The 25582-nt window shown below is 25.1% G+C and overlaps 1 protein-coding gene and 1 long non-coding RNA gene across 2 annotated transcripts in view; both read right to left on the bottom strand.

The window, feature by feature from the left end:
• LOC126900439 (uncharacterized) overlaps positions 1–2646 on the bottom strand; it is a 3694-nt gene extending 1048 nt beyond the window's left edge. The window contains exon 1 of the long non-coding RNA XR_007702858.1: positions 717–2646. This is a non-coding gene — a long non-coding RNA (uncharacterized LOC126900439). The remainder of the gene's footprint in view (positions 1–716) is intronic.
• LOC126900419 (protein unc-79 homolog) overlaps positions 1–22340 on the bottom strand; it is a 45927-nt gene extending 23587 nt beyond the window's left edge. The window contains exons 1-18 of the mRNA XM_050676113.1: positions 22186–22340; positions 18476–18595; positions 17214–17375; positions 16973–17143; positions 16805–16885; positions 16207–16386; positions 15913–16145; positions 15640–15848; positions 15270–15562; positions 12546–12690; positions 12307–12483; positions 11403–11526; positions 11214–11346; positions 10842–10978; positions 7444–7668; positions 7235–7381; positions 3960–4059; positions 3707–3876 (exon numbers count right to left, since the gene is read on the bottom strand). Coding sequence (XP_050532070.1) covers positions 3707–3876; positions 3960–4059; positions 7235–7381; positions 7444–7668; positions 10842–10978; positions 11214–11346; positions 11403–11526; positions 12307–12483; positions 12546–12690; positions 15270–15562; positions 15640–15848; positions 15913–16145; positions 16207–16386; positions 16805–16885; positions 16973–17143; positions 17214–17375; positions 18476–18595; positions 22186–22207 — 2829 coding nt within the window. The 5' untranslated portion in view covers positions 22208–22340. The remainder of the gene's footprint in view (positions 1–3706; positions 3877–3959; positions 4060–7234; positions 7382–7443; positions 7669–10841; positions 10979–11213; positions 11347–11402; positions 11527–12306; positions 12484–12545; positions 12691–15269; positions 15563–15639; positions 15849–15912; positions 16146–16206; positions 16387–16804; positions 16886–16972; positions 17144–17213; positions 17376–18475; positions 18596–22185) is intronic.
• Positions 22341–25582: the final 3242 nt, after the last annotated feature.

Below are 25582 nucleotides of genomic sequence, written 5' to 3'. Positions count from 1 at the left end.
AATTTTTTTATGAGAAATAATATTTTTTAATAAACCCTTTTTCATTCGACATACTTTATCTTAATCGAGATATTAATAAGGAACCAGCAGATCAAGTAGCTTTTGGAATAAAACACCAATTTTTTTAAAATTAAACACTATCTAAAGATTTGCATCGAAGCGTTTATTTTTGATAGTGATTTTAATCACTGTCAGATATCATTATACTTGATCCAACTATGCCACGTCACCACTGTGCCGCGACCCCCCTGTGCTGGGTTTTTTTTTTTGTGTCTATTACCACTTTTTCTTAGCTCTCACCGAACGGATTTCTTTCAACGATACGTCAAAAGATCACAAATCGTATCTAGTCGAAGACATTACCCTTAAAAATTGAAAAAAATTCCCCCGTTCCCCGTAAAAGGGGGAAACCTCCAAAAAAATTACAAATTTAAAAATCGCTAATTTTCGAAATTTTTTTTACTAAAATGTGCCATAACTTTTTCTTTTTTCTTTTTATAAATGCTTGATGTCTTTACCTATCATTTGATATATTTTTTTTGTAAATTTGACCCTTTATCTGCCCACAGGGGGGGATTTAAAAAGACAACTTTTTCACACAAAATTAACTTTTTCAACTTAATTTTTGAAAATGTTCCGGAAGGTCTGGCACTTTTATATATATCTTAAATTAAAGCTTATGTAATATACTTTAAATTAAAAAAAAAAAAATTGACCTCTGGACTTGTCTTCATGGTGAAAATGGCTATCGAATGCTATTTTTGTGTGAAAATTCTCGATTTTATAATTTACATTTTTTACTTTATAATATTCTAACATTGAAAAGTGTATGGATCAACACAATTTTTTTATGAGAAATAAAATTTTTTAATTCGACATACTTTATCTTAATCAAGATATTACTAAGGAACTAGCAGATCATGTAGCTTTTGGAATAATCCACCAATTTTTTAAAATAAACACTATCTTAAGATTTGCATCGAAGCGTTTATTTTTGAGAGTGATTTTAATCACTGTCAGATATCATTATACTTGATCCAACTATACCACGGCACCACTGTGCTGGGTTTTTTAAATTTCAATTTTGTCCTGTTTATCTATTTATAAATAGATAAATATGCCTATAAAAAGGTGTTTGTTTTCTTGTAAGTATAAATTGATGTACAAATGAAAAATATATCATGATTTTAGATATAATAAGATCGTCAATTGCTTTTTAATTTAACGAACTAAGAGTTTTACTAGCTGCAGGTGCAAGAACTACTGAACAAATTGATGATTATTTAGTGGAATATATATGCACACGAAAAAATGCACCTTTAGCTGCTTGGGGTTTTCAAACAAAAGAAATATGCAAGGAAAAATTGATCCATTGTGGTGAAAAATGGCGAATCGGGTTATATAAAGATAAATATTAAGTCAAATATTTCTCTTGGATTAGTAACATACATTAAATATTTCTAGAATTTTATTGATAAAAAACACAGGAAAACTAAAAAAAAATTATACGGTTTTCAATGTTTATATAAATTCTAAATGTGGATTCAGATTTGTTCCATGGCATCTGAATTCTGAGATGATTACTTATTAGTAATTGAACGATAATTACACATTTAAAAATTCATGAAAAATGTCTAAAACATTTATTTTACTTAAAACTCTTTAAATTTGTTTTAATTGTATTATAAAAGAGTTTTGCAAAATTTGAGACAGCTACAAGTTAAACTTGTTTTCCTGGTCTTTTAAACTTGATTATAGAACTCATTTATTAAAAAATTAAGCTGAAAATTTCACTGTAACATTTTTTTAATATATTTGTATTATAAAAGGAGTTAAAAAAAATTGTTTAGTTATTTTTAATTTTCTCCTTTCCAAACAATATTTTTTAATAACATATCATATAATTTTTTGAGAGGGATTGTTATTAATTATTTGTTTATAAGAATAAGTATTTATATAAATTTGACGTGTATATGTATCAAGCTGTCATGGCAATATGAAGTAACCTAAAAATCATTATAGTCGTGAACTTTCTCACATATAATTAAAAACGAATTGAAATAAAAAATTAAATAAACATTAAACAAATTAACATTTTTTGTTTAATTTCGGTAGTGATTGTTCATATAGAAGATATAGTGTCGAAACAAATTGTTTTTTTGGAACGAAGTTTCTTACATAAAGCCTATATCAAATCCCAACATGGGATGTGATATAGGTTTTGCGGCGATTTTTAACTCGAAAAATAAGTTGAGGATTGAATTTTTTTAACAAAAATGTATAAAAAAAAATCTATGATGTTGTTATATCCATTTCTATATACAAGCAAATAATATATAATACATTTCTTAATCACCCTCTTTGTATCTGTCTCATCGCTTCTTTTTTCGATCCCACTCCGCTGCGCCTATATGCATTCTACACATATATTATGTTGTATATATATATTTGCATTGTATAAATGTATAATTATATAAATATAATAATTGTATAACTTATTTATATACAAGCAATGTGTATGAGTCATTATTTCATATTTCACATACGAATATTGTAAATATTTTGTTTACTCATTTTCTTTTTACTATTATATTATTAATTATAATAAATTGTTAAATAATTTTTTTATTTAATTATTTGAATCACTATTTTTTTTCTTTTTATTTAACGTTAACTTTTCAAAATACTATGCTAAAAAATAGATTAGCCAATTTCAAATAGATAGCAAAAAAATATTAATTGTGTGACATTTCGATTACATTTACATTAGTTAGTATTTTTTTAACAAAAATGCGGTACTACTATTTTAGCAGAAGGAAATTTATTCCTTACGGATGTCCCATGACAATAACTAGTTATTTTAACTTAAAGTATGTAACATAAGCTTTAATTTAAAATATGTTTGAAGCTTGGAGTATTTCCAAGAGTTAAGTTGGAAATGCTAACTACTAATGCAATAGTAGCTACTTTGGATTCTTCTTCTGAGGACAAGTTAAGTGTCACATTTTCAAACAAAATATACTTAATAAAAAGGAAATATCTGAAGTATTTAAAAAAATATTATTTGAATCATTCATTTTTTAAAAGTTATGATAGCTTTAAATAAAAATGTCAATATTATACACATTATGGTAAAATTAATAATTTTTCAACTAGGCATCAAAGCTAAAAGTTAATAAACAAAAGAAAAGAAATAGATTTCACCAAAACATTAAACGAAAAATCGCATCAATTATCGAAAGTAGCTACATTATCGTTACCACCCTGTGTCGTCAGGGGAGCTTCAGCCTTTGAAGTATACTTGGGTTTAAAGAAATTTTGATTGCTTATTAAATGACATTCATTGATTGGGGGTTGATCAATAATTGGACCAGTTATCCTATGCTGGATCCCCACTATACCACATGCAACTGTACTAGGTTTTTTGTGGTTAGTAAACTGTATAAATTAAACCATATGCATTTAATTCTTCCCACTATACGAGAAATAATTCATATGTCACTATATTAACTAATTTTTTCGGGTTGGAAAACTATTTAACTAGTCTAATAATTCAATAGTTTTTCCTGTGTATAATTCATAACTTTACATAATAAATTTTTCAAAAATCGTAGAAACTTAGAAAATACGTCACTGCACTTATTTTTTTCTGTCTGCTTCATGAAGTAAAGCTACTAACAAATACATACATCTTTCAAAAATTTACTTTCAATATATGATAAACTAATTGAAGTTGATCAGGTAATTCATCAACTTTTATCTTAAATCGTCCATGTGCAGTTTGCCAAAAATCGTGTACATTTTGAGTTAACTCATCAACTGGCTCATCATTTTCATTCATAAGTTTTGCTTGCGCCATTCTTGCTGTCGCTAGTCCTAAATTATGAAATAATATTTAAAATTAAATCAGTGAAATTCTTTAAATATTTTTATTATTAATTAATTAATATAACTCTAACCAACATCTGAATCAGTTAATGTGATTGCTCTAGCAATAGCTGGCATCACTGGTGTCAGGTCTAATTGTTCAACAACTGTCTCAACAGTAGCTGTCATTAACTAAAAAATACATTATTGTTTGTTTAGTAAGTTTTTTGTTTTATTATTTGTAATCAATTTTTTTATGACTACTTAAACTTATACTATTTAATAAAAAATTACACATTATCATAAAACCTTATAAATTTCATCATTTATTAATTATAACTTTAACAAATTTTATTTAAGTAGAGCATACAAATTAATTTTTCCTAAAACTATCACAAAATAAAAAAATATTTGAGTAATATTTGTTTGATATTATATGTTATAAGGGAGAGTATTGTACCATGATCTTATTTAAATAACTACTAAAATTAAAAAAAAAACCCAGCACAGGGGGGTCGCGGCACAGTGGTTACGTGGCATAGTTGGATCAAGTATAATGATATCTGACAGTGATTAAAATCACTATCAAAAAAAAACGCTTCGATGCAAATCTTTAGATAGTGTTTAATTTTAAAAAATTGGTGGATTATTCCAAAAGCTTCATAAACTGCTAGTTCCTTATTAATATCCTGATTAAGACAAAGTATGTCGAATAAAAAAGAGATTATTAGAAAATAGTATTTCCCATAAAAAAATTATATTGATCAATACACTTTTCAATAAGTTATAGCATTATAANGATCCTATAAAATATTAAATTACTGTTTAGCATTAACTAATAAAATTTTTATTACATTTTTCTTACATCAGGAGGGTGCGCTAAACTGGATAATGAAATGTATTCAATAAGAGAATTGGCTAGTTGATGCCACAATATATTTAACTCGCATGACGAACAATCCATTTTATTGCACTCCTTATGCAATTCCGTAAACCACCCAGTTACCAGAGCATTAGTTATAAGTTTGCAAACTTCGTGGTTTATTGGACTTGAAAATCCTGCATGTTTTTCAATGCCGTGTAGTTCCAACTATTTTTATAAAATTAAAAATTGTTTAATACATCTGTACCTTGGAGATAAACTACTAAAAGTTGAATTTTTTTAATTTGACTTTTAATAGAATGCTTTTTATGCAGGGTTAGAATAGAAAATAATTTGGGTTTTTCAAATCATGGTCCGATAACAAATTTAAAAATCGTGACAACCAAAAGTTTTTTTGCACAGAATATTTTAAAATTATATTATATAACATCTCCACATTTTTTTAAAATCTCAGACATGGCACTTTTTAAAAATAATTGATTTTTACCCAATATTTACATTTTGCTTTAAAGTTGAACGGTCTACATTTATTTCACGTAAACCTTTAATGATTCATTATTGATTCAATTGAACCAATAGTATCTTAAAACGATGATATAATGTTTACACAATACCATTGATAAGTTCATGTAATTTATAGAACTTATGAAATACACCCCACATACTAAACGAGATTTATCTATAGTCTTTTAACTATATTATAATTTACAACTTTCATATGATACGATAGTAGAAAAATTTAATCATTTTGCATTGCACGAAGAATGACAGACACAAAAAAACACATCATGGTAAAATAAATACCTTCTCAGCTTCACATCGAAGCTAATAAATATTCTTCGTGCAATGCAAAATGATTAAATTTTTCCATGTCGGCGATTTTAAAAACATGTGGAGATGTTATATAATATAATTTTAAAATATTCTGTGCAAAAAAACTTTTGGTTGTCACGATTTTTATTTGATTTGCTATTGAACTACTGTGAAATATTTGTATCATATCTAGTAACTTAACTGACTTATATCAAATTTTAGTTTTCAAGAATTTGTAAGACAAATAATTAAAGAAACTGAAAATATTATGATATTGTTTTTAAACCCTCAATCAAACTTTAAATTTAACCTTATAAAGTTTAATAACCGAATGTAACCGATATATACATTCTTTTATAATTAAATGATATATTTTTTTGCTTCGTTGCATATCTGAAAAAAAGGTATTAATTTTACTATAACATGTTTATTTATTATGGATCTGTTATCATTTATTCTCAAATTTCACTAGACCTATTTTAATCTAGTGAAATTTAGACAAATATCTTAAATTTAAGCTACTGTAAAAACAGCATTTTTAAAAATCTTTGTCTTTATTTTAAAATAGCTATAAATTTCCTTTTGAAAACATCGAATCTAATGAAATCTTAGTAAGGTACAAAATACTAGAAAAATATTGTTTAGGTATACTCTATGATAATTCAATGAAAAACCTAATCCACTATGAACAATTTTTCTTCAAAGTAAAAAAATTCACAATTTTTAAAAAATATTTTATTTAAAATATGGTTTTTTTTTTTTAATTAAATATATTTAGAGATAATAGTGGTGTACAATTCGTTTTTATAATGAATCATGCACAAAAATCATATGAATGATATATACAATTTAACATTTTTTAATCATCATAGATCAAAATACAGAGTGGCCCACCACTCACTGATAACTTAAATAACTTTTGATCCAGTTAATATTTTTAGTTGATTTTTTTTTTAAATAATAGTTATACGTTAGGTCTATAGCTATATCTCAATAATTAATTTTTTTACATTTTATTAAAAATATTAATTATTTTTAAATTTTAAATAAAATGTAAAAAAATAAGATAGCTATTTTGTAGAGTAGAATTTAAGAAAAATTTTAGTAAAAAAATATCTTAATAATATTCAGTAGTAAATATTCTGTAGCGTTTTGAAGTTTGTGAAAATTTGAATTTTCATGTATTATTTTACGGTATTAAACATTGAAATACGTATTGAGAAAAGGACAGAAGAAAACGCTATCTTTTCATGATTACTGTGTATACATATGATGATAATGTGTATACATTACAAACTTGGCATTAATACCATGATAAGAAATTAGATAAGGCAATTATTACTTATCACTCTCATTCAAAAGTATAAGTCATTTTCATGGAAAAAGTTACACATCTCCAAATTATAGTAATCATGAAAAGATAGCGTTTTCTTCTGTCCTTTTCCCTATACGTATTTCAATGTTTAGTACCGTAAAATAATACATGAAAATTCAAATTTTCACAAACTTTAAAACGCTACAGAATATTTACTACTAAATATTAATAANTTAGGCAACGTAATTAAGTTATAAGTACAACGTTAAATTATGATAAAGAAAAAAATAAAGTGCATAAAAAATATAAAAATTGCAAAAAATTAGGATTAATTGTAATAATTATATAATTTTTACTTGTGGCATGTTTACTAATAAGCCACCAATAGTGTCAGGAGTTAACATAAACGATAGATTTGTACTTTCACATTTGGATTCTTTTTTATCAACTTCAGTTGGAGTTTTTTTTGAATCGTCGCAAAAAACTTCTTCTAAAACTGGATCCTATAAAATATTAAATTACTGTTTAGCATTAACTAATAAAATTTTTATTACATTTTTCTTACATCAGGAGGGTGCGCTAAACTGGATAATGAAATGTATTCAATAAGAGAATTGGCTAGTTGATGCCACAATATATTTAACTCGCATGACGAACAATCCATTTTATTGCACTCCTTATGCAATTCCGTAAACCACCCAGTTACCAGAGCATTAGTTATAAGTTTGCAAACTTCGTGGTTTATTGGACTTGAAAATCCTGCATGTTTTTCAATGCCGTGTAGTTCCAACTATTTTTATAAAATTAAAAATTGTTTAATACATCTGTACCTTGGAGATAAACTACTAAAAGTTGAATTTTTTTAATTTGACTTTTAATAGAATGCTTTTTATGCAGGGTTAGAATAGAAAATAATTTGGGTTTTTCAAATCATGGTCCGATAACAAATTTAAAAATCGTGACAACCAAAAGTTTTTTTGCACAGAATATTTTAAAATTATATTATATAACATCTCCACATTTTTTTAAAATCTCAGACATGGCACTTTTTTAAAATAATTGATTTTTACCCAATATTTACATTTTTCTTTAAAGTTGAACGGTCTACATTTATTTCACGTAAACCTTTAATGATTTATTATTGATTCAATTGAACCAATAGTATCTTAAAACGATGATATAATGTTTACACAATACCATTGATAAGTTCATGTAATTTATAGAACTTATGAAATACACCCCACATACTAAACGAGATTTATCTATAGTCTTTTAACTATATTATAATTTACAACTTTCATATGATACGATAGTAGAAAAATTTAATCATTTTGCATTGCACGAAGAATGACAGACACAAAAAAACACATCATGGTAAAATAAATACCTTCTCAGCTTCACATCGAAGCTAATAAATATTCTTCGTGCAATGCAAAATGATTAAATTTTTCCATGTCGGCGATTTTAAAAACATGTGGAGATGTTATATAATATAATTTTAAAATATTCTGTGCAAAAAAACTTTTGGTTGTCACGATTTTTATTTGATTTGCTATTGAACTACTGTGAAATATTTGTATCATATCTAGTAACTTAACTGACTTATATCAAATTTTAGTTTTCAAGAATTTGTAAGACAAATAATTAAAGAAACTGAAAATATTATGATATTGTTTTTAAACCCTCAATCAAACTTTAAATTTAACCTTATAAAGTTTAATAACCGAATGTAACCGATATATACATTCTTTTATAATTAAATGATATATTTTTTTGCTTCGTTGCATATCTGAAAAAAAGGTATTAATTTTACTATAACATGTTTATTTATTATGGATCTGTTATCATTTATTCTCAAATTTCACTAGACCTATTTTAATCTAGTGAAATTTAGACAAATATCTTAAATTTAAGCTACTGTAAAAACAGCATTTTTAAAAATCTTTGTCTTTATTTTAAAATAGCTATAAATTTCCTTTTGAAAACATCGAATCTAATGAAATCTTAGTAAGGTACAAAATACTAGAAAAATATTGTTTAGGTATACTCTATGATAATTCAATGAAAAACCTAATCCACTATGAACAATTTTTCTTCAAAGTAAAAAAATTCACAATTTTTAAAAAATATTTTATTTAAAATATGGTTTTTTTTTTTTAATTAAATATATTTAGAGATAATAGTGGTGTACAATTCGTTTTTATAATGAATCATGCACAAAAATCATATGAATGATATATACAATTTAACATTTTTTAATCATCATAGATCAAAATACAGAGTGGCCCACCACTCACTGATAACTTAAATAACTTTTGATCCAGTTAATATTTTTAGTTGATTTTTTTTTTAAATAATAGTTATACGTTAGGTCTATAGCTATATCTCAATAATTAATTTTTTTACATTTTATTAAAAATATTAATTATTTTTAAATTTTAAATAAAATGTAAAAAAATAAGATAGCTATTTTGTAGAGTAGAATTTAAGAAAAATTTTAGTAAAAAAATATCTTAAAAATATTCAATAGTAAATATTCTGTAGCGTTTTGAAGTTTGTGAAAATTTGAAATTTCATGTACTATTTTACGGTTATAAACATTGAAATACGTATTGAGAAAAGGACAGAAGAAAACGCTATCTTTTCATGATTACTGTGTATACATATGATGATAATGTGTATACATTACAAACTTGGCATTAATACCATGATAAGAAATTAGATAAGGCAATTATTACTTATCACTCTCATTCAAAAGTATATTGAAAAGATAGCGTTTTCTTCTGTCCTTTTCTCAATACGTATTTCAATGTTTAATACCGTAAAATAATACATGAAAATTCAAATTTTCACAAACTTCAAAACGCTACAGAATATTTACTACTGAATATTAATAAGATATTTTTTTACTAAAATTTTTCTTAAATTCTACTCTACAAAATAGCTATCTTAGATTTTTTTTTTACATTTTATTTAAAATTTAAAAATAATTAATATTTTTAATAAAATGTAAAAAAATTAATTATTGAGATATAGCTATAGACCTAACGTATAACTATTATTTAAAAAAAAAATCAACTAAAAATATTAACTGGATCAAAAGTTATTTAAGTTGTCAGTGAGTGGTGGGCCACCTGTATACTTTCCTATGTGTAAATACTCGTTTTTTTTCTAATTAGTAAGTATCTAAAAAATTAGAGATAATAGACAAAATTTAATTGCAGATTTTAAATCAGCGCGAAAAATTGGTTTAGAAAAGTATTATTAGTCTCGGATTAAAATTCTTAATAGACCATTGTATTTAATCAAAATTGACAAAAAATTATTGTTTAAAAAATTGTTATCTAGTTGTTGGATCAAGCTCTTCATTTTTGATACACGTTTGCCATATATGTAACGAAATAAACAATTACTTTATAATGTATTATAATTTATCCCCTAAAAGTACAATATAAAATCATTGAATATCATTTTCATACTAAATTTAAATATAACAATAAATATTTATCCATTTATTATACTCATAATTCTAAAAGTAATAATCAGGATATACTTAAAGGAAAAGGAGTTGATATTGCTTTGGGAATAATCCACCATATTCTTAAAATTAATCACTATCTATAGATTTACACGAAGCGTTTCTTATAAGAATCATTTTAATCACCATCAGATTTCATTTATATTCGTCTGAACAGCGCTGTGTTTCACATTGTACAACTTTTTTTTGGTTAATTTAGATTTTTAAACTCTTTTAAAGTCAAATTAATGCGGTTTCATTATATTTTGGGTTTTTGTAATTGTATTATTCATATGTGTTTAAAAAAATCGGTATAGATGAATTAAATTACTAAGTATTAGAAAAATTATTCAGAAGCTAAATTATTTCGGTTCTTAACTCTACTTCTAAGCTTACAGATATTTGTTATTTTATATTAAAAATGTTGAAATTTATTATTGTTATACCTGTTTTAAAGTAATGTCTAACATTAATGCACAACAACTAAGCTTTATTTCATCTTCAAATAGTTCAGGGCGGCTACTGGGATATTGTTTTTCTTCGTCGTCTGTTACACTCTCTGTTCTTTTTATAATTACAGGATCTAAAATAATCATAGTTTGAACGAATTTATAAATAAATAAATAAATATATATATATATATTCAGAGGCATGAATAGAGAAGTAGGCTTCATTAAGGCCTTTAAATTTAACAATGCTTTTTGACTTGAATGACAATGATTTTTTTTAAATTTCAAATGTAATGATTCTATTTTTATGTATTTTGCACTGATGTCAAATTTATATGCTCACATCACTATTTTTCTTTTTATACTCACTTAAATCGCTAATATAAATATTTTCTCCATCAGTTTTATCATTTTTATAAATAGTTTTCAAACTTTGTAATCCATCTTTAAAAAAATTAAATAGAAGGTGTATTGGTATAATAATTTCTAAACTTGTCAATACCTAAAATATTATCCATCAATATTGATTGTAAAACTAAATATACATTTAATAAATACTTGAATCCAAGTTAAAGCTTGTTCTTGGACTTTTGCTTTTGTGCCTTTAAAACGTATACCTATAAAATGATATAATTTTGTAGCATCAAATCCCAAAGGATTCATCTCAGAGTCCAATATTTTGCTGAAAATGTTTATACAATCATTATATTAAAAAAAATTATATTATAATATTGCAATGAAGACAGTTACTATGTTTTACAAAACTATTTTTCTGAAAATAAACATAACATAAGGTCCATGCCAAATCATCCAGAAGTAATTGTTTTTTATTTTTTTATTAAATTTTCAGGGTTTATTCTTTATGCTATATTCTTTATCTTAGATAAAAGAATATCTGGGCTACATATTAAAAAATATTATATATTATTGTTAAAATTTGATTTTAAAGAAAAAAAACTAAGAGTAAGAGAAGAATATCTTGGTAAAAAATCCTCAAAGACTGATTTAATACAAAATTAAATAACTATTATTATTTTTTTTTTTTTTGTAAAAAACTAAAAAGAGAAAAATTTTTTATAATTTTATCATCTAAAATATATAGAAATCTCCAAAAAAAAAAAATTTACTCTGATGGTAGTAAATGATACTCCAGGAAAATATTGTGTGAATAAAAAAAAGCGTATTTGTTTCAATTACTATTTGTGCTAAAACGCATAAACATATAAAGATTCCTTTTTGAATAAACTATGTGTCATTTTATAAGTTAAGTATACAAGAATTATATGACAGGTATGATAAAGACTTTCAAATATGTCAACGGATATTAAAAGAAATGCATAGAGATAAATTGTTACTTGTGACTAAAATTTTGTAGAGTTGTGAAGGCAAAAAAAAAGAAAAAAAATATTTATATAACTGAGCAGCAGTCATAGAAAACAAAAATGTTTTTAAACAATTTTACCATAAAAGCATTCGCAACTCTGTCAACTCATCATGCGGAACATCTTGAACAATTGCTTCCAACCAATGAGGCATGATTAATTCCCATATTTCTGACGTAACTATATCATAGGGTACAAGACAAAGTAGTTGGTTGAGTCCATTTTTTATCAAGGAAGTTTGACTTGTTAATAAATCCCTATAGTAAATTTTAATAATTTTTATAAAAAATTATAGAAAATTAAGCTTTTAAAGTTTTACCAATTACCACCAACTTGTGCATATTCAGGTGGGCAAGGTAATAAACAATTGACAAAAGCATCAAAATAATACTTTCGTACACTTTTTAACCAACGTTCCCCAATGTATTCTGTTTTCATGTACTCTAAAGTACATTCTTGTTGATCTAGGAAAATATTGGTAAACTTTTATTAAGCTTCTTAAATATCAGCTATAAAAAAACAAAATAACTCCACTTTTCTTAAAATTAGATCTTGAAAGTTCTTGATCAAAGATTATTTATTTCAAAACTCATTAAAAAATCAACATTATAAAAATGAATATTTCAAAAAAATGTTCAACAAATCTAGTTACACGGTCGCCATTTAAACGACAAAATGTATTCATTTAACAGGAAAATACAGCGACTCAATTTCTCTAAATAATAATTACGTAATGAAAATTATATTTGGGATTATTTTATTTTATACACATAGTATTTCTGTACTGAATCATCACGTCTATAATATATAGACGTGGGTTAATGGGGCGTACAAAAAATGATCTTATTGTCTCTTTTTAAATATCTTATAAATAAAATTTCTTTTTTGTTGTAGCAAATTTAATAATATTCAAAGTAAAAATAAGTCTTACCAAGAGAATTATTATAAAATTCCCATACAAAAAAAGTCAGTAATTTTTTTTTAAATTCTATTTTACACTGAAATATTTACATTTTAGTTTGATACCTTATTTTTTAATAAAAAATAAGAAGAAAATCTAAGGTATTGTTTATTTTTATTTTGGATAAATATGCAATAAGATATCACACTAAGGGGTCGGCCTGGCCTAATGATTAGAAACGTGTGTTTTGGCGCACGAAGTCCGGGTTCGATCCCCAGAGTGCAAACAAGATTGTTCTTATAATTTTCTCATTGTTGATATCTGGTGCAAGCCGGTCATAATACCCGTCCTGTCCATCATTGGCTTAGCCAAGAACAATATATTTTCAAGTTATTTGATTATAGAGCTTAAAGTCGCATTTTTATATAAATCTGAATTCATTTTTAATAATAAAAATGGATTCAAAACAAATACGAGTGCATTTTGATAAAGATAGTTAAAATCTATCCCTCGTCTTTTATATAGTAGAAAATTTTCATTCTTATTAAAATTATTATTATGTGGTTTATTTGTGTATGTAACCACTTTTTCTCAGCTCTCACCGAACCAATTTCTTTTAACGATACGTCAAAAAATCAGAAATTGTATGTATTCGAAGACATTACCTTCAAAAATTGAAAAAAAGTTCCCTCGTTCACCGTAAATGGAGAAAATCTCCGAAAAAATTACAAATTTAAAATTCTCAAATTTTCGAAATGTTTTCAATTTTTTTTACTTAAAACTGCCATAACTTTTTTAAAACTAACCAAATCAATATAATTTTCTTTTTATAGATGCATGATGTCTTTACTTTTCATTTGGTATATTTTTTTATAAATCTGACCCTTTACATGCTCACAAAGAAAAATTCAAGATGACAATTTTTCCACAAAAAATTAATTTTTTCAACTTAACTTTTGAAAGTGTTCCGGAAACTCTGACACTTTTATATATATCTTAAATTAAAGATAATGTAATATACTTGATTATGGAAAAAAAAAACGTTGGCACTTTATTTTGTCTTCACGGTGAAAATAGTTATCAAATGGTATTTTTGTGTGAAAATTCTGGATTTTATTTTTTACATTTTTAACTTTATAATGCTTAACTTATTGAAAAATGTACGGATTAATTCAATTTTTTTATGAGAAATAATATTTATAACCCTCTTTTATTCGACATACTTTATCTTAACCAGGATATAAATAAAGAAATAAAAGATCATGTAGCTTTTGGAATAATCCATACATTTTTTAAAATTAAACACTATCTACAGATTTGCATCGAAGCTTTTCTTATGATAGTGATTTTAATCACTGTCAGATATCATTATACTTGACCCAACTATGCACGTTATCACTGTGCCACGACTCCCTTATAATGGGATTTTAAATAGTAAAATAGTTATTATACATTTGTCCTGTGCGAACATTCAAGTTGTTTCCCTAAGTATATGCGGGTATGTATGCACACACGAGCAGTGTTTGAACGATCAGCAGCGTCGTCTATACGGTAAAATATTAGTATAAAATTATGTATGGCAATTTATTTTTAGAATTAACTATGTGTACGCTCGTTGTTATCGGTTGCTATAATAATATAATCGCTATTATTATTATTTTCATTTCTTTTTTCTACTACGACTACTACTATTATTAATAATATGTGTATTGTGTTTTATTTTATTATATTTAATTTGACAATTTTTTTATACCTATGACTAGCGGTATTATTATTAAAATCACACCCCTACCACCAGCACCCACGAACCACCACTGGTTAAATGAGTTACCTTGTACTAATAGATAATTGAAATTTCATAATACATACAAATATGTCTTTACATATAACATTAATCAAAATATAATGTTAAAGAAAATTAATTATATATTATATTTTTTGTTGGATGCTTCGTTTAAGAGATTATTAGTTATGAGCCAAATGTCCNGTCTTTACATATAACATTAATCAAAATATAATGTTAAAGAAAATTAATTATATATTATATTTTTTGTTGGATGCTTCGTTTAATAGATTATTAGTTATGAGCCAAATGTCCACAATTTTTATGTTACAATTTTTATCAAATTAAATCAAACTTACCATCATATGAATAAGCTGTTACATGAAACCAATGAAAAAGTATAGATAATAGTCTTCCCATAATACTGGGTCTAGGTGGTTCAAGGTTTTCAATTCGATACAAAGCAACTAAAAGCCAAACTCCTGTTCTACCCATCAGTTGTCTATCATTTATAGTAACTTCTGGTATTTCATCATCTTTATCTGTTTTACTAGAAGGCATTGTACCTTTAACCTTAGCACCAAAAACTGCTGCTTTTGTTTGGCTTTCTTTAGTTGCTTCAGAAGTTGGAGCTCGAACTTCTTTTAGTAAACTGAATAATTAATGATCTTATTTAATAATAAAGTATAAAGTTTTTAGAAAATATTTTTTCAAAAACTTTATACTTACCTAACAATAGATTCCACAAGGTATGTTTGCATATCATTATCAAGTTCACCAGCTGATTTTAACGTCCAATGTACAATGTGATCTACATTCTCTGGGTGAATTTGTTTATAACAATCTGAACATAATCTAATTGGACGGTTTTCGTTCATAGATGCACATTCAGGAGAGAAACACGTGACGCATATCATATTATTTTGTGATTTACAATCCTATTAAAAAACTACTAATAAAGCAATTTTACTACTAAAATTAGATAATAATATTCATATTTACTTTATTTTCACATTTCCAAGATGCTGAAAGTAATGGTTGTAAAACTATATGAAATTGATAGCTAGATTTTCTGTTTAATAAATCATCAGCGCAATCAGTGCATAAATAAAATGGTGGGGGGCAATTTTCAGCATGTTTCATTGAAAGTTTATGGTTTAAACAAACTCGTTCGGCAGGACCAAAACCCATTTTAGGACAATTTTTTTTTTGGCATAAAAGTGGTAGCCAGTTACCTAATATTAAATTAATTAATACATTACATTAAATAATCAAACTATTTATTATTTAGTTTACCTATTGATTTAGGTTTATTTCTGTCAAATTTATTTGCATTGTATAAAGGCCAATAATTAAATAAAAGTCTAGCAGCATGGTATCTTGCTACAGACGTTCCGTAAGCTATAACTATTAGAATATCACGTTTTACATTATTTTTGAACGTCATTAATCGTTCTACTAGTTCCAAATGCAATGCTAAAATATAAAATCATGTAATATATATATACATATATTTATTTTTATAAAAAGGGGGTTAATTTGAAATAAACATTTTTTTTCTTAAATAACTAACAAATAAAATAGATTCCATATAACTATTAAAAATTTGCTTGAAAAAACACCAAAAAGGATTTAAATTAAAAAATACATATCAAATTAAATTAAGTGACTTCAAAAATATATATTCAATTTATTTGACAATTTATAACATAATTTAGATAATATGAATTATTTTGGACCACTGTGTAAGAGCCCGACTCTTACACATTATCAACCGACCCCTTAAAACTATAATCTTAGACTTAGAAGAGTCTTTAAACCTCAGTGTGGAAACAATTAAAAGTTATTCAAAATAGTGAGATTAAATTTATACAATAACGTACATCATACTTACCAGTATCAAACGTATTTTGAAAAACTAATAAAAGAATTCCTGACACTGAAAATGCTGCAGTATTCACACACTTATTTCGAGCTGAAATTTTTTTTAAAATATAACTAAGCATAATTTAGTAATTATTTTAATTAAATTTATAGTCAAAGGTTATAATTAAAAAATTACGTATTGTGAACGGTATTACAAAATAACAGAGAGTATTGATTAATTCATGATGCACAGATGATGGAAGCACTTGAAAAGCAGTGGCTATCATGTAAGGTAAACTTTCCAAAGTGTCGCCACCAAGAAATGGAACTAAACACGCCACACATTGGTTGAATGCTTCGCCAAAAGCTAATTAAACAAAATAATGAAAATGTTTTATAACATATTAAAAATTACTAATGATATTATTTTATTTTACCTTGAAGTCCAGTATTTATTGAAGAAGCTGAATGTAACAAAGACTCGAGGGCTGAATACAGACCTATGTAATCTAAAGTAGGATATAGAGCTAAACGAGTGGAGTCCATCTCTGGAAATAATATCATTTCATGTGGTGATTTCGGCACCTCTTTCAAAATAGCTAAAAAAGTTTAGGAATAAATTACTTATTATAACTACAAGAAGTTATATAAAGACTGTATTAAATTTGTAGCAATTTTGCTTTCATTATTTTCCTTGTAGATACACTAACTAATAAAGTGAAAAATCTCATTTTTTATAAGAGAAAATTTCTAGAATGCCTAATAAAAAATTCTTAGAAGTTCAAACATAAATAACATATTTGCTTTGTTCATGTATTAGTGAAATTTGTCAAGAAAAGTCCTTTACCAAAAATATTCTTTAAAAAAATCTAATAAATATAGAATAGTATTAAGAAATACAATAAAACACCCATAAAATTACAAAACGATGATAAAAAAAAAGTAAACACTATAGTACAGGCCCAAAAATATGAATAGAATCGATATCGAGAAACTGATCTTTTTGGTGAATATTTTTTTAATGAATTTTTAAGTTCTACATCACTTTAACATTGTTATTTTTTAAAAAATGCTAAATGTGAGTTTTAAGATAAATCAATCAGTTTAAATTTAATAAAAAACTTTTTTTTAATCTAAATTCCGTATAATAAAAACTAATCGCACTTGAAGTAGTAGTATTTTTACTACTACTAACTATGACTTTATATGTGTGTAACACTCACTGAATATTAAGAAATATTAATATTATTTCCATGCTATTTTTGCCTACTTAAATATTTAAAAAATATGTACTTTAAAATTATAATATCGTAATAAAATCAATATCGTATTGATAATATGCAAATGATATCGTCATGTAAAATTTTATCGTTGCCTATCACTCCTATCATATGATTATTTAAATATTTATAATATTAGCATTTATGTAAAATTTAAAGCAATATTATACTTTAAATCAGTGGCATAGCCAAAGGGGCCGAGGCATCCAGCTTTCATCGAAATTCATACGTTGACCAAATTTTTTACTAAAAGTAGTATTTGAGAAGGATTTTGAGCAAAAAATTAATTTATTAAAATAATTGTTATAAAATCATGTAAAATATTTAAACCTAAAATTTTTTTGGCTAATCCTTGTTTTCAATGTAAGCAATAACTTGTCATTTCAACGAAAAAAAACCGTTATGATCATTGTACTTACTTAAAAGTACTTGTGAAAAATATTTTAAACAATTTGCAATGTCTATTCCAGATGGACATGGCATCATATTATAACTTAGTCTTAATTGATAATCTTGTAGGTTTCTTATCTTGGCTATAACTAAAATAAAAAAGTAACAAAAATACATTTTAATATTAATCATTTTTTTTATTTGTTGCATAGCTAAAAAGATATTGTTTTTAATATAACGTTTTTTTTGTCTATCCATATAAATACTCCGTTCAAACAAGATTTATTTTGTTTTACGATATTTCAGAAAATCACAAAATGTATCTAATAAGGCTATCAATGCCATAATTTAAAAAATCCCCACAACAAAATGAAGCATCCAAAAAATTATAATTATTAGGTTAGGTCCTATTTTTTTGATAACGTATAAGCAGTTGACGTAAAGGATATTAAGAGGTGCATTATAATAATATGTAACATATATTAACGAGGTAAAATGTGTCCGCATCACCCAAGAATTTACGCTGAGAAACACGAATTTGTTGATTACATTTTAATATAGATAGACATATTATTTTAATTTTATTTTGACAAATTCAGAGTAAGTTTTATGAATATCGATATTAACTATTGGGAATTTTTATAAAAATATTAGTAAAAATCTAGTATAATATAAAAAATATTTAAAAAGTATAAAAAAAAAGGTAACAAATCATAGTAGACGGATATACAACAGGAGAGAATCTTATATGTGCGTATATTTTGAACGACGTACATTGTTCAAATAGAGTAATAAATAATAAATTATGACTATTACTTAAAGATGATTAAAATATAATATACACATAAATCCAACTAGTAAAAAACCCAGCACTGTGGGGTCGTGGCATAGTTGGGTCAAGTATAATGACATTTGACAGTGATTAAAATCACTATCATAAAAAACGATTTGATACAAAATCTGTAGATAGTGTTTAATTTAAAAAAAATTGGTAGATTATTCCAAAAGCTACATGTTTTATTTCCTTATTTATATCCTCATTACAAGTTTTATGATTTATAATTGTAATATATGAATATATATATAAATATATAAAGGAAAATGGTTTTATTTAAAAAAAAAGTATGTCGAATGAAAGAGGGATATAAATAATATTTCTCATAAAAAAATTGTATTAATCCATACACTTTTCAATAAGTTATAGCATTATAAAGTTAAAAATGTAAAATATAAGATCAAGAATTTTCATACAAAAATAACATTTGGTAGCCATTTTCACCGTGAAGACAAAATAAAAAGAATAATAAAAAAAAAACACATCATATAAAATTAATACCTTCTCAGTTTCGTATCGAAGCTAAAATAAACGCGATATCCAACAAACTTTTGTTATCTCTGAACTAATATGTTAATACAAGATCAATTTAATAATAACTATAGGAGCAATGGTAAGTGCGAATTGTTATTTGCATAGTTTACTGGTTAAACTTTATGTAACAAACAAGAATTAAATGAGGTAAGGTAGGGATATTGTTACTAAACTGTTCAATTTAATTATTTTATTATTATTATATTAATTTTTATTATTTATTATTAATGAATGCAGGATCGTTCTACACACATTAAAACCCCAGACTTCCATATATAATAACAACCCTCTCTCATTGTTTTATTCTTTTTAGTGCGATATACAATCAATTGGACCAACATGAGGTGGTGGTTAAACATGGGACAGTTAAGTATTTTAAAGATTTATCATAGGTGTAATAAGAAATTTAAGTCTACAGGATCTGAAATCCAACCACTTATTGAGATCTATTTAATGTTGCACAATGTCTTAGATAAGCAATGTTAACATAAAGCACTTTTTTACGTATATACAAGAATCCTAGACTCAAATGGTTTCATACTACAACAAATTTTATATTGAATTTCATATTGTTTGGTGCAGAAAATGTTTGATTTTTTTTGGTGTTACTTAATTTATAAAATGAAAAACCTAAGTACAGGAAGAATTTAAAACCCAGCACAGGGGGGTCGCGGCATAGTTGGATCAAGTATAATAATATGACATATAAAAGAAACATACTTTGGAGTTGTCTTCTTTACATAAACAAACGTCAAAGTTTAAAAATAAAACACTAATTTTGTGTACAAATAATATAATTTAAATATACAGTGATTTTTTTATCATAACCCACTCAATTATTTACAAAGTAATAATAATTTAAGCATTTTTTTTTTTTAGTTATCTTTAGCTACACATTATTCCTGAATTTTTAACTATGTAATACTTTTTAAGTTCATCCCTTATGCCTTGGAAGGGGGTCAACTTTGTTTTTTTAAATGGTAACACATATTTTTAATTTAATAAAATGTTTGAGTTTTTAATTTAATAGTAAATGGCATTTGAATTTTTAATATAACTTTATTCGTTTATTAGATATAATCATTTAAAGTTTCAAATTTTTGAATTAATATACAGGTATAATACACAAGGGATTACAAATACAGGTAGCTAATTGGTTTTTTATAACATCGATATTAGCAGGTACACAGCATTGTTATTATCAATTGTAGTAAGGCACATTGTTATGAGTTTATAAATACACTAACTGACAATACAGAAAGTATATCTATTGATAATCATAATTGATAATAAACAATCCGTGACTGAGACAGCAATGTCATAAAAATCCAATTAGCTACCTGTATTTACAATCCCATGTGTATTATACATGTATATTAACTCAAAATTTTGAAACTTTAAATGTTTATATCTAATAAGCTAATAAAGTTATATTAAAAATTCAAATGCCATTTACTATTAAATTAAAAACTCAAACATTTTATTAAATTAAAAATATGTGTTACCATATAAAAAAACAAAGTTGACCCCCCTCCAAGGCATAAGGGATGAACTTAAAAAGTATTACATAGTTAAAAATTCAAGAATAATGTGTAACTAAAGATAATGAAAAAAAAAATGTTTAAATTATTATTATTCTGCAAGTAATTGAGTGGGTTATGATAAAAAAATCACTCTGTATATATTGTAGAAAACAAATATTTTTGAAGATTTTTTAACAAATTTAACTAAAGGGATACAAATCACTTTACTCCCCCAAAAAATATTTTTTTGGGACTTTTTTTATGTACAATTGTTTGAAAGCTTTTTTTATAATAATTAATTTAATTACTGTCAAATATCAATTTTTGTTTACTTTTCTCCAGATTTTTCTCTTATAAATATGCCAGTCAATCGAAGCAGGGCCATTTTATTCACTGTGTTTAGGGTCTACTAACTCACTTTGATGAACTTTCTTTTATTAAAAATAGCGGGTCATAGATTGAATTTGAATGGTTCGTAAAAGAGATTGTTTAGGAAAATATTTTTTTGAATTAGTGCTAAAGCCTATATGATATCTTTATTTAAAATTTAAATTTATTTAAGAAGCATAACTATTAATAAATAGCACTAAAAGATGTTAAAAGTATAAAATTACATTTTAAAAATTTTACATTTCGTAATTTTCAGGCAATAACTCAACATATGACGTAAAATATATACATAAAATATACGATCATTTTTATAATGATCTACGATTAATTTTCACAATCAAATAACAAAACATGTAGTTTTACTAAAAACTATATGTTTCCTTATAAGAAGTTGAAAACCCAAAGATCATTTTAGATTTACCTAATACGATAAGTTATTAATACGTTTAAGACTTACACGAAACTGATTTAGTAACCATGATGATAAATATTTTATTAACAAATACCTAAAATTTAATAAACTTTAAAGTTAAAATTTGACAATTTACAAAAACAATATTTATCATAATATATAAAATTAAGAAGCAACTACATTGTGTAGAATTTATCTGAGAAAGCTCAAATTTATTGATCTGCTAATTCAGTGGTAAATAAATATCAGCAGTGGAGCCAATTGACAAGTCCTAAAAGTCATCTGGCATGTAAACTCTAATCTTTGTGCATATAAATTAGAGTGATCAAAACAACCTATTTCAGAAACCTATTTTAAAAACGTTTATCAAAAGATATATTCCAGGTTTAAATTTCTATATATTATTAATTAACCATTATAAATTTTTTCTACGATATGAAAATAGAAAAAATAAGTTTGTAAAATCATTGAAATCTTGTTTGGGCGTTTGGTGTCAATTATTCAATACAATACTTTTAATTATATGTATGGTATATATCATATTTTATTGTATATTCATATTCAACTTTTATCTTATATATGTAATAATACTTTCATGTCAACAAAATACACATTCTTGCAATATTTTAACATTTGTGTTTATTTTAAATTATACAACATTGTTTACTAGATGGCGTTTTAAAAATTGATATTTCATCGGTGGTAAGTACTTACTTTATAAGAATGTAATGTGTAAGTTAACACTATGTTAAAATATATATTCTAACGCGTTTTTTAAATTAAATATACAAAATACAATATTAAACTATAACTACAAATTTTTATTAAATAAAAATATTTCACTATTTGGTAAGGTAGATACGTTTTATAAATTTCTAAGTTTAATAATGCTAATTTTATAAATCTTGTTTTTGATACCCAACAACTAAAGCAATTAGAGCGAATTTGAAGACGCTAGTTTCCCTAAAAATTAAAGAAAAAAAACACGGCAGAGTAAAACTAATAGCGTTTCAGCTACGCACCGTGTATAATTTTCTACTTGCAAAAATTAAGCAGAATTTTGTAAAATTAATACAAACATTTTAATAAAATATTAAACTATCCAATAATATATACTTTATACTTAATATTCATAAATTAATAAGTTATATAATTAATACATTATATAATCAACCATAACTATAATATTATATTAGCTTCGATGCGAAACTGAGAAGGTATTGGTTTTACTATGAAGTGTTTTTTTTTTTTGTATGTCTGTTACCACTTTTTCTCAGCTCTCACCGAACGGATTTCTTTCAACGATACGTCAAAAGATTACAAATCGTATCGAGTCGAAGACATTACCCTCAAAAATTGAAAAAATTTCCCTCGTTCCCCGTATATGGGGAAACCTCCAAAAAAATTACAAATTTAAAAATCGCTAATTTTCGACATTTTTTCAATTTTTTTTACTAAAATGTGCCATAACTTTTTCAAAAATGAACAAATCAATATAATTTTTTTTTTCATAGATGCTTGATGTCTTTACCTATCATTTGGTATATCTTTTTCATAAATTTAACCATATACCAGCCCACAGGGGGGATTTAAAATGACAAATTTTTCACAAAAAATTAACTTTTTCAATTTAACTTTTGAAAATGTTCCGGAAGGTCTGACATTTTTATTTATATCTTAAATTAAAGCTCATGTAATGTACTTTATTAAGAAAAAAAAATTTGACCTCTGCGCTTGTTTTCGTGGTGAAAATGGCTACCAAATGCTATTTTTTGTGTGGAAATTCTCGATTTTATAATTTACATTTTTAACTTTAAAATGCTATAACTTTTTAAAAAATGTATGGATCAATACAATTTTTTCATGAGAAGTAGTATTTATATACTTTCATTCGACATACTTTTTTTTTAAATCAGACTATTTCCTTATATACGGGGGGTATTCAAATTCTAAAAATTCATATAGAAAGTAGAACTTTTTCAACTTAACTATTGAAAGTGTTCCGGAAAGTCTGACACTTTTATATATATCTTAAATTAAAGGTAATGTAATATACTTTATTATGGAAAAAAAAAATTTCTGTTTTTATTTTGTCTTCACGGTGAAAATGGCTACCAAATGCTATTTTCGTGTGAAAATTCTCGATTTTATTTATTATGGCAGTTTTAAGTAAAAAAAACTCAGAACAGGGTGGTAATGATTCATACATTTTTCAAAAAGTTATAGCATAATAAAGTTAAAAACCCAGCACAGGGGGGTCGCGGCACAGTGGTGACGTGGCATAGTTGGATCAAGTATAATGATATCTGACAGTGATTAAAATCACTATCAAAAAAAAACGCTTCGATGCAAATCTTTAGATAGTGTTTAATTTTAAAAAATTGGTGGATTATTCCAAAAGCTTCATAAACTGCTAGTTCCTTATTAATATCCTGATTAAGACAAAGTATGTCGAATAAAAAAGAGATTATTAGAAAATAGTATTTCCCATAAAAAAATTATATTGATCAATACACTTTTCAATAAGTTATAGCATTATAATGTTAAAAATGTAAAAAATAAAATTGAGAATTTTCACACAATAATAGCATTTGGTAGCCATTTTCACCTTGAAGATAAAATAAAGTCCGAAATTTTTTTTTTCCATGATAAAGTATATTACATTAGCTTTAATTTAAGATATATATAAAAGTGTCAGACTTTCCGGAACACTTTCAAAATTTAAGTTGAAAAAGTCAATTTTTTGTGAAAAAGTTGTCATTTTGAATCCCCCCCTGTAGGCAGGTAAAAAGTCAGATTTATAAAAAAAATATACCAAATGATAGGTAAAGACATCATGCATCTACAAAAAAAAGAATTATATTGATCCATACATCTTTCGAGAAGTTATAGCATTATAAAGTTAAAAATATAAAAAAGAATTTTTTTACAAAAATCGTATTTTTTTTATTAAGTTTAATGTCTGTTTTCACCATGAAGATAAAATAAAGTCCGAAATTTTTTTTTACCATTATAAAGTATATTACATTAGCTTTAATTTAAGATATATATAAAAGTGTCAGACCTTCCGGAACACTTTCAAAAGTTACGTTGAAAAAGTTCTACTTTCTATATGCATTTTTATGTTTTGAATCCCCCCTGTATTTAGGGAAATGGTCCGATTTAAAAAAACAGTATGTCGAATGAAAGATCTATATAAATACTACTTCTCATAAAAAAATTGTAATGATTCATACATTTTTCAAAAAGTTATAGCATAATAAAGTTAAAAATGGAAAATACAAAATCGAAAATTTTCACACAAAAATAGCATTCGGTAGCCATTTTCACCATGAAGATAAGAAAAAGTCCGAAATTTTTTTTTTTCATGACAAAGCATATTACATTAGCTTTAATTTAAGATATATATAAAAGTGTCAGACCTTCCGGAACATTTTCAAAA

The sequence above is a fragment of the Daktulosphaira vitifoliae genome, unplaced genomic scaffold (assembly GCF_025091365.1).
Source record: "Daktulosphaira vitifoliae isolate Bord-2020 unplaced genomic scaffold, ASM2509136v1 Scaffold_3, whole genome shotgun sequence".
NCBI lineage: Eukaryota > Metazoa > Arthropoda > Insecta > Hemiptera > Phylloxeridae > Daktulosphaira > Daktulosphaira vitifoliae.
This window is presented reverse-complemented; position numbering and strand designations above follow the sequence as displayed.